This window comes from Silene latifolia, chromosome 6 (assembly GCF_048544455.1).
Source record: "Silene latifolia isolate original U9 population chromosome 6, ASM4854445v1, whole genome shotgun sequence".
In the NCBI taxonomy this organism is placed as follows: Eukaryota; Viridiplantae; Streptophyta; class Magnoliopsida; order Caryophyllales; family Caryophyllaceae; genus Silene; species Silene latifolia.
The window spans coordinates 9,503,474-9,519,653 of NC_133531.1; the positions used below are offsets into that span (position 1 = coordinate 9,503,474).

The window sequence follows — 16,180 nt, forward strand, 5'->3', positions numbered from 1 at the left end:
CTTGGACTAAGATTGTCATTTTCTTTTTCCATGGAATTTTAGCTTAAAAGAGTATTGTTTGAAGAAATGTGTTATATAAAATACACTCGACTCGTACCCTTTTAAATTGTATGTATGGTAGTATATATTCTTTACTATTTAAAGATAATTATCGAAAAGGAATTGAAATAATATCATTAGGATACTAGATAATATATTCCCCTTCTGTCTATAATCAGAAATTAATCACTCAAGGTTTAAAACCAGGTTATGTAGTAAGCACACAGACGCGTCCTGCTCGGACCAAACTTCCGTATAAATGAGTTCAACCATGAACATTATAGGTCGCAAGTTTGAATCCCGCTTCCCTTGATTATACTACCATATCAGACACCCGAAAATAAAATAAAAATTGGAAATTTGAGATTTTCAGGATAATGCTTCTCCTTTTGTGTTCCAAGAGTTTGACTAATGAGCTGATTAAGAAGAATGAATATCATGATCTGATGCACATGCATCTTTACACAAGATTTCGAAACGACCTCGAGTGTAAACAGAACATGAGCAATCTTAATCAAATAAATATCTACACAGCATTTAACATCTCTATAAAAACCTCTTAAAATCATGAAGAGGTTTTTTTTTACAAGTGGTTTAATTTGAAGATCAACCACATTGTATAGACATAATGTCATCAGGACGGTTGGTGTGCGCATCAAACGAGCAGCTCGTATCAGCATGAATCCTAAAGATGGTTCTGTTTCGATTTGAAGACAATGTGCCAACCCTTAAAAATTATACCTTGAGATTTGAGAATCAAGCATGAAGTCTTATGATGTCCTTCCTAATTTTCTTGGCTTTTGAGAGGTACACTCTCGGGATCAAAAACATCGGAGTTTAGGTGCTTGGAGCTTCGTGATGACAGTGCGATTGACGAGCCTGAAGAATAAAAAAGGATTAGAAGAGAAAACATCAACAACAGTAATAACAATTTGTGACCATTTTTTGATAAAAAGTGACCATTTTTTGATATACTCAGCAAGTCTTTCTTAAGACGGGCTTTTTCGGTCTGAAATTAAGACGGAGAAAATGTAACCCGTTTACAATAAAATGTCATGAACAATTTTAGTTGTAACTTTAGCTGCAACATTTTGTCATGAAATGGTCACTTTTCAATTACAAAATGAAGACATTTTCTCCGTCTTAATTTCAGATGAAAAAGGCCCGTCTGAAATAACAGTTTGTCATACTCTAGTGCCTTCAGGGGTGCTGCAAATGGCACATTTTACAGGGTTGAATCTAGATGACCCATAACGAACATTGTATAAAGTTTCGAGAATGACTACGACTATAGAATCAAAAGAAGTGCATCCAGTTTATTGAGCCATCTTGCTTTGTTCCATCATAAAACAGAACCAAGTATAGTGACTCTTAGGCTCCATCGGGATTGGAAGCATCAGTAAAGAACACAGACTACAAAATTCAAATAAACGATTTATCGAAAGTGGAAAACATGTGAGAGAACAGAGGTATACTTTCACTCAAGTCCTTTGTTTTATGAAGAAGAAATGTCCCAGCCAAGATGGTTACAAATCCGCACATTTCCGTAACAATCTGGCTTCCGTTTTGTCCAGCCCAGTCCTGCACAACCAAAAAGATCCTGCTTTGTCAAAAAAACAGTCCAAAAACTTAAGCTTCCTAAATACCGGACAATTTTTGACAATATGTTGAAGAGTTCACAATGTTTTATTGTTTTTTCTAAACTTTTTGTGGTAAATTATTTTACTGCTCATAGACGGGTTTCAGATGATATTCATGATTGCACTTAGCAGACCCTAAGTTATTATGCGACTAAGGCTCAAGACATTGTTCTTGTAGTTGATATCTAACAGAATACCACTCAAACATTGTTCCAAAGCATTACCTACAAGCAAGTGAATATATTACCTTAAACATAATTACACTAGCCACGATGGTAAACGATGTAAACATCACGTAGTATATTGGTGATACCACAGCTGTGTTGAAAGTATCCAGAGCCTACACATGGAAGATAAAAGCATAAACTTCTTAGATCCCAAAATCCGGGTCAAATGATAGATAAAAGCAATATACTCCCTCTTTCAAATGAATATCCCCATTCAACTTTTTCCTCCACGTCTAATTCATTGAAATGGAGTGAAGAGATCCAGTTAAGTAGTTAGGCTTTTGATTTATGTAACATTAGCCTAATAGCTACCCCATAAAGGACATGGCGGACATCCTTACCTACCTGCCCCCTAGGGCATTGCCAGGGTTACGCATTACCCATATGGGAGTAATAGTTCCCGGACTTCGCTCTCGACCTCGCACATCCTCATTTCACCGCCCCTTCATTTTTCACGTACTACCGTCCCTTCCCTTATTTTAGATTTTTTGTATGACAGCTAACACCAAGAATATCAACAATTACTACCCTCAATCCAAGTGAGCCCGCAAGATATAAGCACCCAACCAAGTAAGTTCAGTTAAGAAAGATGGTGGAGATCCATATTTAATATTACTGATGCATGCTTGATCGAAGATAGACAGCTTACCTTGTTTAGATAATTTATTTGTGTTAGAATACAAGACACCACAAATATTGCAAATCCCCATGTTTGAGGGTATGCCAACTGGTTCATACCAGAGAATGTGAGCTTCAAAGCAATTCCAAGCGCTTTAACACCCATCACCTGTTGCGCCAATATATGAAGATCTATTACAAAACATAAATGGTGAATAATTCCAAATATTGAAGTATGCGGCCTACATACCGACAAAGATCCCACAAGCGAGCAAATTCCAATGTAAACCATCACATGCGTCTGCCCATAGTTTGGAGCAAAATGTACAATGAGAATAGAAGCTAATATCAGCACCAAAACTGCATAAAGGAGAAACCCTGCCAAGTGCCAAAAACACAATACTTTCATCATGCACTAAATAAAATCTAGAAGGCTTTCACGTGAATTCGCCCAAGCTCATATTAGCATCATAATTTATGATCAACAGCACAAGATACAGGAAAATAAACCTGGTTCCGTGGCAAGATCCCATACTTCTGCAACCGATTCAATTTGCCGTTCTTGAGGTGCATGTAGAACAATTGTTATTGAGCCCACGACACACAATATACAGCCAAGAATCCCAAAAATATGCAGCCTTTCTCTCAGAATTACATGAGCAAGGGTCGCACTGAAATAAATACAACCAACACTTTAATTGACTGAAAACAATAATAACTCCAAATGAACCAAGCAGAACACTAAATTCACACTACTTGCCTAACGATGATACTAACTGCACCAAGAGGCGTTACCAAAATAGCTGGTGCAAAGGCGTAAGCAGCGAAATTGGCGATTTCGCCAACAAACACTGCAGAGAAATTCATTGATATTAGGCCTTTCGAATAGTAGAGCAAATTCCTAGTTAAATTCTACCAAATTAGAATGAAAAACACACATGTTGCTAAATGGACTGCCATTAAAATGCATAACAGAATATTGGAATACAGCAAAGGGAATGAGAAAAATAAAGCAGGAAATGGTGTGGTAAGGGAAGAATCCCTTTTAGGGCTAGCCCAATCAAGAAAATTACAAGGACGCTCTTTCCTCTATATCATTACCAGACTCTTTCTTTTACCATCATTACATACAGTCATCAGTTACAATAAGTTAACTTGTATTAGCTTGTAACTTGTACTAAACCAGGTTTATTATAAGATTGATCACTTTTCGATATTGCTGATCTCAAGAATACAAGGAAAGAACCTGAATGTCCTTCGACTATATAAATGTTATCATCCTTTGACACCTTTCATTACTTGTGTTGTTTGAGGGTAATATGAGAATGTTACAGTTTTTAACTTTCAACTTACCAAGTATAGAAAGTGAAAATTTTGGGATCCACAAAATAAAAACATGATCATTTAGTTCTGAAGAGGATGAGTAAAACAAAATAAATGGGCAGCAATTGAAATAAAACAAGCGCAATCAGACTACTCACAGCAATTGAAATAAAACAAGCAGAAATCAGACAAACAGGGAACATCAACAAGGTAACATTTATTTCAAGGTCTTAGTCGTGTTTAATTTTCTGTATCTTCAGTATCTACACCAAGTTACTGGACAAGTAGATGCTGGGAGAAGGGAAAGCTATGACAAAGTATCCATCAAGTTGTGGGAGCTTAATTGCAATACACCTACAATAGACAGGTGTATCCAGCAACCTATACTTGGAACATGTACGTACGCAACCACTAAGGAGAGTAGGTTTACTCACTCGTTATCATGCCAATCCACCATAGTGGTTCGTACAAATAGGAGTAGCCTCCGGAACCTGCAACCATGATTAGGATATCAGGAATCAGGACATATGTAAATGTAGAAAGCATATGTGAAAGTAGCATGTTAAAAACATAAAAGACTGCTTATTGCTTAAAACCAAAAAAAACAAAGAAAAAAAAACTGGTATAGTGGTGTCTTTTTTAAACAAACTCAAGTTGAATTTCGAACATTCAGAAAAAGCACCTCAGTTTGGGTAAAGGTTCATCTGTATGGATAAGATCCCAAAGGAAAATAATGGCTAGTTTTACGATTTGATCATATTCGGAGAAACATGGAATTGTAATTACAATCAAACATAAACTCTAGCAAGTCTTTGGGGTATAATGAATGGTTCACCCAAGTAACCAAGGAGTAAGTAAATTAATCAAACTGTAACTCAGCATTAAGTTTCCATCTCTACAGCTCTACCTTAATGGCATCCAGTCAACTTGTATTATTCCCATCCACTCAATAACATCAATTTAATATCATCCTCCAATCAAGCAGACAATCATGGACGACAGTGTCCATAGGCACTAAGGATTAACACCTAATTAGGTACATGACAAAGCATAGTAGGCAACAAGAAAAGGCTAAAAGCCATAACATGGCACAGGGACAGGAACTTATCTGCAACATCGACCTCAAGAAATACAATCAAGCAACAATATCTAAAAATGGAGTTCCAACAACACCACATATTGCACAATGTACTGTACCCCGTACAGTCAGTCACAGAATAGATTTTACTCGTAGAAAGAGCCAGCATCACAGATAATAACTGTAGAGGTTCTATGAGTCATTTGATTTCTTTTGTATGGCGCCTCCTACGTGAAAAAAGCCCATAGTGAATCAAAAGGAAGGCTTTCATTGAACTCGGTGATCTAATCGCCGGGCAAAAGGCAGAACACTGATAATCTTGAGTTCTTGACTCTAACCCCCAGTTTTTAGTTTTTACCCTTAACTCCTCTTGTTCCAGTTTTTCCAAGTAACTCCTTCTACTTACCAACCTACATACCAGACTTCTAAAGAGAAAAGCAAAATCTTAATATCATATATTTCACCATGAAACCCAAAGTGACATTCTTTTACAAGATACTCACCCATCCTATGATCTTAGCATCTTACTATATACTCCGTATATTTAACCATGAAACCAATATATACACAACAACAACATACCCCAACGCCTCAAGGGCTCCCGCAAATTGCATGGTGGAGGGGTCGGATGTACACAACCTTACTCAAATGTTGCTAACAAAAAAGGTTGTTTCTGAATGACACAAGATGAAACCAATTGAGCATGTTTTTGTTGGTAAGACCCACAACCTTAATCCTTAAGCAAAATACAAATGGAGCATTTTCAAAGAATCCGAGGTAGTACAAAATAATGGAAAGTACAGAGAAGGGCAGGCTTTACAAGCAAAATCACACTTCAAACCCTAATGAATAACTAAATCCCACAAAAATAAGTTAACAAACACAGACAGCTCAATGTAACTTAGCTCCAATGTACAATCCAAACCACATGAATTGGGACACAATATCAATCTTCAACTTAGCTAAATGTAACTTATCTCAAATTGTCATTCCGAAACAGTCTCTTTGTGTTGCTAGCACAAGGGTAAGGCTGCATACATCCGATCCTCGCTTACATAAAGCAATATATACCTAATGACATGCATAAAACATAAAGCAATATATACCTGCTCTATAACCAGTAGAACCAGCCTTCTTAAGCCCTTTTTTCTTGACAATGAAACTTGCCCCAATGAAAAAACTAGAAGACAATGCCAATACCAAACCCTTTATATTATCAGATGACATTCCATGGTAAAAACCCGGATTTACCCCTGAATCTTGCATATCTCAACAATATTGTTACTTTTTACCAAATTTAAACCAAAGATCAAAACTTTTTTTTAACTGGGTAGTAAAAACTTGTATTTCCAACCCATTTCCACCATTTTTACTGCAATTTCACAAAGTGGGTTCTTCAGTAACCCACATTTTTCGATTCAAACTGTTAATAATTAGTTGAAATTCAAGAATTTGGATTGAAAATGGTAAAAAGGTAGAATCTTTGGGGTAAAAGATTGAGATCTAAATGACAAGAACACCGACAGATGAGAGAAGAATTGCAGAGAGAAATCAGAGGTAGATTAATAAGATAAATAGAAATGAAAGTATTGAGTAAAATTATTTACAGTTGCAGAAGAGAAAAGAGGGAAAAAGGGTTTTTTTGGGTGTCGATTATTGTGTATGAGATTATGACATTTCGGGATCAAGATTCAAGGTTCAGTAATTCAGTGTGATTTCGACATCAATTGTTTCAAAGTCCACTTTGCTTTTTTAATCTGACTTTTATTTTTTTAATTTTAATTCCTAAAAAGGTAAAACTTAAATTTTCAGTGGAATCATAGTTTTTGTTTTGCAGATTTGATTAGAAAAACGGTTTACACAATATCATAATATTACTCGCTTGGAAGGGAAGTAATTATTAAGGGAGTAATAGAGCTAAAATGAACTAAAAAATGGAGGGAAGGGATGAGGATGAGAGATAGAAATGGATAGAAATGGGGAAATATAGTGTAATAGTTTCTCCATTGAGTAATAATTACTTGAGGGGGAGGTAGGTAACAATTACTCCCCCTAATGGAGGAACTATTACACTATATTTTCCCATTTCTATCCATTTATATCTCTCATTCTCATCTCTTCCCTCCATTTTTAGTTCATTTTAGCTCTATTACTCTCTTAATAATTACTCTCATTCCCAGCGAGCCCAGTAGTGTTAATGAAAAACTAGTTTAGTTCATGTGCAATAAATGCACAATATATAGAGTTTTATTTTTAATAAATTTATTATGTAATAGTGATATTTCATTAATTGTTCATATTTCTCGTCAGTATTTTGTTTTGAGAAACAAATTGTAATTGACAATTAATCAAGAGAATTGAGTAAAGTGCTGAAATATATTTTAAACAAAATATTTTCTGTACCACAAAACTAATGATTTCAATTTTTATTTTCTCTTAATTTTTTTGTCACGAAAGAAATAATAGCGATTTAAATCATTTTCAAATAATAGTATTAATTAATAAAACATTTAGTAATTAATAGTTTTATATAAATTTTATTTATATTTTAATTAACAGATTATAGTTTAGAGTAATTGAGAATACACCTATTCATTTACTAAATAGAGGATGTTTACATATGTTTTATACACAAAGATCAGAAAAGGGTATTGTTTTTAATATTATTATTAAAAGATAAGTAAAGGTTATAACATTCCAAAACAGAAACATAAACTATTGACTGAAACACCTGGAAAAGAAAAAGCGTAAACTATTGACCATGACAAAAAGTCGTGTATTTATGTAAAACAATTTTATACTAATGTTTGGACAACTTAAATAGGAATATGACATACCCATTTTGGCTTCACTTCTCAAAAATGAGTTTTTGTTTTTTAAACTTAATTTTCTAAAAGTGTTTTTCAAATTAGAAGCATCAAATTGTTGATTCTATTTTTATAGGCAAAAATGTGTGGCCAAAAAATGTTTTAAATTTCAAAAACTTTTACAAGTTAGGTCAAACACATGCGAAGTGTGAATATTTGATAAACTGATAATCAATAATAGAGCAAATTTTCAAATGATCTTAAAAATAATTTGCATAAAAGTATTTTATTTTATTTTAAAATATATACTAATAAAATTTTAAGCGTGTCAGAACTTTTTATGTCTCACGTGTATTCGTGAAAGAATCACATATTCACATGACATTATCGGAATCATCTTAAGACGTGAACGTTGATCATGTTTATGTCAATTTATTTAATTTTACATACTCGACATCGTAGATTGAAAAGATCGCTAGGCAATTACACTATAATAATATGACGTTAAAGCCGATTGAAATTATCAGCAATGACCTTAATGGCTTCCAATGAACATTTGGCAGTTCAAAGTTAGGTATGAGTGTGTGACTCGTGAGATAGCCCAGACTACCCGCCTTGCCACGACCGGCTCAGGGTTAGAGCTTGGGTGAACATGGTCCGAAACTGACCCGTGGCCACCTCTAGGACTATTTAGCATGAAGTATCCCATGAACTTCAGTAAACTCACCTATTTCGGACTTTTAAGCGGCTAACTCCCAAGTTAACTTGACTTGGTGGCTGGTGCATATAAAAGGTCCAATCACTTCACTATAGAGGAATGCTATCTAGATGATCCCGCCGAGCACTGGTAGTCATGCTTGTCACAAAGATCAAGGGTGTTTAAGAACTCATTCAAACTAGGAGCAATGAACATTGTTAAGAACTCCGCATCAAGTCTCGACTCCCAACTATCAATTGTCACTACAAAAGAGAAATGTATACAATAGTGCATAACAAAGACGCGTATGGATTCCCCATTTGGCTAACAAACTACAGGTAGAAGAGGAATCGTAAGAATGCCCCTAATCAGCTACTCCGTATTTGATCTAATTTGCCTTCTTGCGAAAAACAAAATGTTGCTGAACTGAACAGAGCTTCCAAATATAAAGACCTCTTGGTACATACCATGTATCTTGAAATGGGCATCGGCACTTTAAAGAGTCTTTAATTGATTTAATGGTGTAAACTCATTCCGTCTTCTTGTCAGATAGCCGTGCACGATGCCTGAGCTCAGCCCTTTTCCAACGAACAATCAAATGACACAAGGAGAAGAGCGAGTTGACCTGTAGTAGTAGAAGAAGAAACGGTATTATTATGTGAATGTTTTTATCATCAAAATATATGAATGTTGAATCAAGAAAGAAACTAAAATCGTATCAACACTAACCAAGATCAGCATTGCAATAATGAGAAGTGGACCAGACCATAACACAGAGAAGAAAAGTCCGAGTGGATCAAAATAATTCTGAGTTGCAAAGCTTTCCCAGTTGTTACCCAGAAACCGGTTGATTCTTTCAGCGAGATATACACCTGACACTGCAACATAATGGGGTATTACTCGTATAGCAGACTTTTTATGAAGAATGGTGATTGTCATACAAATTTTCACAATACTGAATTTCGGGAAAGAAAATTAAATAAGATAGAAGGGAACCCACATGCAAGAAGGAATAAACACATCTGAAAGTTTACATGTCTTCTAGAAAGGATAGCTGTCAGCAAAAAGAGAACATGGAATCCCAACAGGCCAATTAACCAAGGCTCCTGCAGATGAGAAGATCGGAAACTTTAGCAGCAACTAATAGGACTGAGGCATTGAAGGAGTTTTAGAAGAAATCGCAGGAGATATATGTTTAACCACAGAAAGACATGAAAGAATGCCATAAATTCCCATAAGCACTAAACAGGTCTCCTTCCTAGAGAAAGGGGATAACAAATCTGCAACCTCGGTCAAACGATATGCGGACAAAAAAACAATAGGAATTTAATAGGAAAATATTGTCAAACAAGTGAGAACTGCAAGTGGTCACAGAAATACAAGAGCTGTAACCTAGTGTTCTTTTGGTAGGAATGAGTTGTATGTTGAGATGTTAGAAATAAGGGACACGATGCGGAAAACAGGAGTGAGGGATGGTTAGATGTAATTCTCGATACGATGCAAGGAGATCTTCAGCAATAGAGGAAATGACGGATGACCAGACCACTGTCCATGGAAACACCGTTAAATATAAATAACTGTCCTCACTTCCTTGTGAATGCTCCTTCCCTTAATTTTACTTTATTTGTTCTAAATTGTTTGAATTTGGTATCCGTTAATGGGACTCATTCCTACCAAAAGTGCACTAGGTTACAGCTCTTGAATAGATATGAACTTAAACTAGATCCAAAGAGGATCTAAGTAGTTGAGTATCTCATTTTTAGATAGTATGCTCAAACATGGTCTTAAGAATGTCACCGCAAGTTTCAACACTTTAAAAAGGCCTCCCTTTGTCCGTTCTCCAATCATCAAGTTTCAACACTTTAAAAAGGCCTCCCTTTGTCCGTTCTCCAATGATCCCTCGAAGGAAACCACACTCGGGTTTCATTATCCACGAGTTTGAACACTTCTAAAAAAATTCACCTTAATATTTACACTTGATTGTGCTGATAAATATCACAAATTGTAATAAGTTTTTGACTTTACTTCACCTTGAATCCTTATATTACTTTCATGTAAATTTCCAATTTGCTGATAAACATCATTCGTCGATTAATTACATCAGATACACTCCATCATTGCAAACTAACATCTCAACATCAATACAAATTCCGGCAAAACTCGTGTAATTCACCTCACCTTGAAACTAAAACCACTTAAAAACTCAAATAACATCAATAACAATCGCACACGAAATTGAGATACTCAACTACTTAGATCCCCTTTGGACTTAGTTTCATTTCATATCTAATCAGTTCAGTTTAGCTTAGCTAAGGTCCGATAGTTCCATACAGTTCAGTTCAGTTCATTTTTACTCTTCAGCTCAATCAATTCAGTACAATTCAGTTCATAGAGTATCAATCCAAAAGATCGGCGCCTTAATCTCATTCATAACAGATTGAATTCGATAATGACGGGCGATAACAACATCAACAATCGCAACAATAACAACAATCGCACACTACTTCATCTAATTTATAACAGATTAAATTCAATAAAAAATTGAAGAAGAAAAGGCGAACCTTCCAATCAATGGCGTGAAAGAAACCGAGGAAATTATCATAAGCAGGTGTGAAACCAGATCGAAGTTCAGCGGAAAATCCTTGAATTAAATCCGCCATTTGATTCATGTGTTCTTCCATTGCTGATCTTATTTCCTCCATTGTTGTAGATCTAGGTTAAGCTTAAATCGCTTCACAATGCAGAGAAACCTCGAAATTTTCTGGAGATTTGAAGATTTATTCAAGATTTTACGGAAGATAATTCCGGAGTTTATGAGTCTGATTATACAACAACTAGCACTAAACAATTAACCAAGTCATTGCTTTTTTTCGTTATTCTTTTTCTGTTTTCTTTTCTTGGTTCGATTTAAGTATCGGCTCACAAAAAAATGTAGATATTCTCGTTGTCCTGAATTATATTAGAGTATAGAATAAATACTTCTAACTTCTAATAAGTTCTAATTACTCTAATGTTTGGTGTATAACAATTTTTATGTGAAATCGTTATACATAAAAAATCAATAAATTAAAGATTTTGTGCATATATAGTTACTTTTCAAAATTTTAAGCCTATTAATTACCGGTTTTACATTAATTTTTGTGTAAAACCGCTTTATACGAGTGGCTTTCTAAAATTTATTGTAAAATCATCCTTTTTTTTGTTACGTAAATATGAGCAAATGGAATGGTATCCCAGGCTTCAGCTATTTCTATTCGTGTTTTTTCTTTGCTTTTTTCTTCATTTTCTCTTTGTTGATCTTCTTCCTTTTTTTTTCTTCGGTATAATAATCAGAAATTTTAAATTCTCTACTTTTTTCTATATAATTTTTTAAAATCCGTTTAATTAATGTTGAAATATTAAAAGAAAATAATGAGAAGTTTACTATTTACTATAAACATAGTTATAATTTTATTGACACAAATTCTCATTTGTGTCGGACATATCTAGACCTGGCAAAACGGGTCAATGGGTCGGGTCAGTTTGGGTTTCTCATTGATTTCGGGTTAACTCGGGTCGGGACGGGTCATTTCGGGTTTCGGATCTGTTTCGGGTTTGTTGTCGGGTCAGCTCCGGGTCAAGCGGGTCGGGTCATTTTCGGGTCAATGAATAATAGAGAAATTATCATTTCAAGTCTTTTCAGTTCAATTAGAGTGTTATATTTTGTCGGGTCATTTTCGGGTTTGGTGGTTTCGGGTCGGGTCATTTTCGGGTCAGGCCAGTTCGGGTCACGAAAAGCTCGGGCCATGTTCGGGTCGGGTCGAGTCATTACGGGTTTTCGGGTCAAATTCGGGTGATGTAGTTCGGGTCACTTCGGGTCTCGGGTTAGCTTTTTCTGGTCGGGTCAATCGGGTCGGGTTGCTTTTGCCGGGTCTAGACATATCCGTCGCAAGCCTTGAGAGTTGTGACAAGTCAAATACTAGGAGTATTTATATGGATAGATAAGACAAAAGCATAATGCATAGGGAATAGCAATCAGTTTTGTTTTATCTACCCACATCACCACATGGGTAGTAGTTAGTACTTGACTTGTCGCAAGCTTGTGACGGATATGCCCGACACAAGGGAGAGTAGCTGTTTTATTGAACACAAAATACGGAGTACATGTTTCGGTAAATGCAAGAGGGTTTTGCTATGTGCTTTAAACGGTTGCTATATAAGTACGAAACAGTTTTACATGAGTATATATATTGGAAATATAACCTCCGGCTAAAACATTATCTTATCCTAATTAAACTAGGTTTACTAGTTATATTGGAATTGTCTTTTAAAAGTCCTACGAATTCTAATTAAACTAGCTTTCCTAATTACCTTAGAGTAACTTAATTTCTAAAAAAAAAAAAGTTATGATCTTATATACTACGTAATATAAATAGTTATCTTTCATGTCATTATCATTCACACAATTTCTCAATAAAACATATCATTCCGACAAAACCAACATCCACCCTTGTCTCATTGTAAGTAAATACGCCCCATATTTAGGAATTACCTGCTAGCCTTCCATGTTGAAACTTCGGGAAAATCATGCCCCAAATTCAGGTAAATTCAATTAAACATAAATTTCTTAACTTTTAATTCACTACTTATTAGTTTCTTAACTTAGTTTGTATTCTTTATAATTTAAAACATAATTACGTGGATGTATTCCCTCAGTCCCAATGAACAGCTTAATCCTCGCAAACAATTTCTAAACACTGCCGAGTTTAATATACTAAGTAGTTTAAAACAAAATTTTAACTTGAAAGTTCTGGCTACGCCACTGTCTAATTTATCTTGTGTTTGAAATCTTGATCAGCCAAATTTGGTCGGGCATGCTCGAAGACCAAGCAAGAGAGAATGGTTGAAGGGTGTTTTGATAGGCTGCCATGTGAAATCCTGCACAAGATTGCACTGCTGCTACCGTTCGCTTCAATCATACAATTGAGGCGCTCAAATAAGTTTTGGTACAATTGTCTTACAGACACTAGTTTTGTAGATTTGCAATTAACTCATGCACTTCAGAAATCTTCTTGCTATCTTTTTTCTTCATACGACAACAATCGAAAGAATTATGAAATGTATACTGTGGAAGAATCAGAAGATCATCTGACTACCTCTAAGATCTTTAATTACTCAACCGAAAGGCATTTTCAATCAAGTGGAGGTTTGATATGTGTCTTCTCAAGGAAATCGAAGAGCTTTCGTATTTTCAATCCCCATATAGGACAGGAAGTAGAAGTTCTTGATGTTCCTAAATTTAAAGAATGCATCAACTTACATGGGTGGTTCTTTAGTTATTCACCGTCCACCAAAGAGTATAAGATTCTTAAGATCGGGGTATCAATAAGCAAAGACGAGACAAGAACCAGGGGTTTCAAACGAAATGTAGCTGCGATTACCACACTTGGTTCCAATGTTTGGCGGGAAATACAGAATGTTCCCCCTGATCTGTCTATATATGATTCATTCATAGAATGTCAAGGGAAATTGTTCTGGATAACGAAGTCCGGTTTTGTTTCATTTGATCTTGTTTCCGAAAAATTTCATGAATTTTCTGGCCCTCCACATGATCCTGTTGATGATGGTAGATGTGTAAGTATAATAGATAGGCTTATAAGCATGGGTGACACGGTAGGATATGTACGTAATAACAGACTGTGGGTATTGGAAGACAAAACAAAAGGCATATGGATAAACAAGTACGATTTTTCAATCTCTCAGTTGGGTGAATATGCTAGCGGGATTATAGGTACGTCAGAGAATGGCGGTTTGTTTGGCTTCATCGAAAATTCAACCAACGTCTTTAGATTAGACATAAGACGTACACATTTCAGTGTCATCGAAATAATTAGATTGGACAAGTATGTAGGTGAAAAGGCTGCGGAAATGGTATGGTTTAAAGCTCCTCATGTCAGCAGTTTAGTTTCTCCTGTTCGAGTCATGCAAATGGGAAATAAGGTAACTACAAGAAGTAGTGGTCAGCAAATATATGCTCATTCTGATCTCATGGACATTTGTCTCAAGAGAAAATTCGAGACTTTGAAGTTGGATGATCATTCTGATTTCATGGACATTTGTCTCAGGAGAAAATTAGAGACTTTGAAGTTGGATGATGATGCTTCTGAAGACGATCTTTTCAACACGTACAACGATCAACCAAAACTGAAAAGGCGAAAACTTATAACAATGGGGGTAGTCAGGAAATTATTTTAGCATAACTCGATAAATATCAACTAAAAGTTTCAAAAAAAAAGTCATTAGTTGGTATGTTTTGTTTAGCATGTAATTTAATTTAATTTTGTAGTAAAGACCAACATATTTAAAAAGCCTAATTTTTACTCCTCAGTTCAATCAATTCAGTACAGTTCGGTTCATTTTTACTGCTCAGTTCAATCAAATGTAGTACAGTTCAGTTCAGAGAGTTTCAATCCAAAAGATCGGCGCCTTAATCTCATTCATAACAGGTTGAATTCCATAACGACGGCGATAACAACATCAACAATCGCAACAATAACAACAATCGCACACAAAATCGGAGCTACTCAACTACTTCATCTAATTAATAACAGATTAAATTCAATAAAAAATTGAAGAAGAAAAGGCGAACCTTCCAATCAATGGCGTGAAAGAAACCGAGGAAATTATCGTAAGCAGGAGCGAAACCAGATCGAAGTTCAGCGGAAAATCCTTGAATTAAATTCGCCATTTGATTCATTTGTTCCTCCATTGCTGATCTTATTTCCTCCATTGTTGTAGCTCTAGGTTAAGCTTAAATCGATTCACAGTGCAGAAAAACCTCGAAATTTTCTGGAGATTTGAAGATTTATTCAAGATTTTACGGAAGATAATTGCTGAGTTTATGAGTATGATTAATCGATTATACAACTAAAGGTGAGATAATCGGTCAGACCCTCCCACATCAGCTTTTCACTAACTTTTATTATTTTTTTATTGTTCAGACTCATCTCACACTCACCTCAAACCTCAAACTTTATATATTATCCGTCAGACTCACTTCAGACTCTACTTTTTCACTTCACTCTATTTTTTTAACAAAAAGAACACATGTTGTTGCCCCATTGGATAATTTTTCTTTAAGGTGGGGTCAAGACTTACACCAAGTCTTAAGTTGAGTCTTGAATTTCTAAGACTCAACTTAAGACTTTGTTAAGACTTTGTAAAGACTAGGGTAGATTATTGGTAGTCTTGAGTGAATCTTGTCTCAAGACTTACCAAAGTCTTGTCTCAAGACTACCAATAATCTTACCCTAACACTAAACAATTAACAAAATTATTGCTGTTTTTCGTTCCTTTTTTTCTATTTTCTTTTCTTGGTCCGATTTAAGTGTCGGCCCAAAATAAAAGGTAGATATTATTTCTCGTCGGCCTAGAACAAATACTCCTATTTACCCTAATTCATGGTGTACTAAAAATGGTATCCGTTACTCAAGAATGACGGATATATGCCGTTACAAACAAGAATTTGTGAACTAAAAAAGTTGGCAGTTTTTTCGTTACATGTAAAGTCTAAGGCGATTTACACTAAAAATGTTTAACGAGTCTAGAAATAAAAAATATGGTTAAGAAAATGACAAAAGAAAACATCTAACAAAACTCGTTTTACACAAGTTCATATCTAAGGCCATAAATTTGTGGTCTAATAAGACCCGAAACCTATTGGAATTGTCTTTTTGAAATCCTGCGAATTCTAATTAAATTAGCTTTCCTAA

General features: G+C 35.2%; 2 protein-coding genes across 3 annotated transcripts; both read right to left on the reverse strand.

Annotated features, from left to right (window-relative positions):
- Positions 1 to 380: 380 nt before the first annotated feature.
- On the reverse strand, positions 381 to 6,727 carry LOC141586262 (putative magnesium transporter NIPA4). Its single transcript, XM_074407436.1, has 9 exons — positions 6,032 to 6,727; positions 4,282 to 4,338; positions 3,285 to 3,375; positions 3,035 to 3,195; positions 2,775 to 2,902; positions 2,556 to 2,693; positions 1,927 to 2,019; positions 1,515 to 1,620; positions 381 to 918 (listed from the first exon to the last, which is right to left on the reverse strand). The coding sequence occupies exons 1-9, from the start codon at positions 6,189 to 6,191 to the stop codon at positions 824 to 826; spliced, it is 1,029 nt and encodes a 342-aa protein (XP_074263537.1). The 5' UTR covers positions 6,192 to 6,727; the 3' UTR covers positions 381 to 823.
- Positions 6,728 to 8,610: 1,883 nt separating this feature from the next.
- Positions 8,611 to 15,341, reverse strand: LOC141586263 (uncharacterized). 2 transcript variants are annotated; one of them, XM_074407438.1, is made up of 4 exons: positions 15,058 to 15,341; positions 9,430 to 9,535; positions 9,159 to 9,307; positions 8,611 to 9,054 (listed from the first exon to the last, which is right to left on the reverse strand). In XM_074407438.1, the coding sequence occupies exons 1-4, from the start codon at positions 15,196 to 15,198 to the stop codon at positions 8,959 to 8,961; spliced, it is 492 nt and encodes a 163-aa protein (XP_074263539.1). In that variant the 5' UTR covers positions 15,199 to 15,341; the 3' UTR covers positions 8,611 to 8,958. The 2 variants fall into 2 exon arrangements, with proteins under 2 accessions (XP_074263539.1, XP_074263538.1); XM_074407437.1 differs by lacking the exon at positions 15,058 to 15,341 and adding an exon at positions 10,991 to 11,490.
- Positions 15,342 to 16,180: the final 839 nt, after the last annotated feature.

Coding starts and splice junctions, on each gene's coding strand:
- LOC141586262 (XM_074407436.1), bottom strand. CDS start 6,191: ATGCAAGATTCAGGGGTAAATCCGGGTTTTTACCATGGAATGTCATCT. Junction 2,903..3,034: donor GGATCTTGCCACGGAACCAG/GTTTATTTTCCT, acceptor GGCACTTGGCAG/GGTTTCTCCTTTATGCAGTT. Junction 2,020..2,555: donor AAATAAATTATCTAAACAAG/GTAAGCTGTCTA, acceptor TTCCATGTGTAG/GCTCTGGATACTTTCAACAC.
- LOC141586263 (XM_074407438.1), bottom strand. CDS start 15,198: ATGGAGGAAATAAGATCAGCAATGGAGGAACAAATGAATCAAATGGCG. Junction 9,536..15,057: donor TTCACGCCATTGATTGGAAG/GTTCGCCTTTTC, acceptor TCTCATCTGCAG/GAGCCTTGGTTAATTGGCCT. Junction 9,308..9,429: donor GTGTTTATTCCTTCTTGCAT/GTGGGTTCCCTT, acceptor ATTATGTTGCAG/TGTCAGGTGTATATCTCGCT.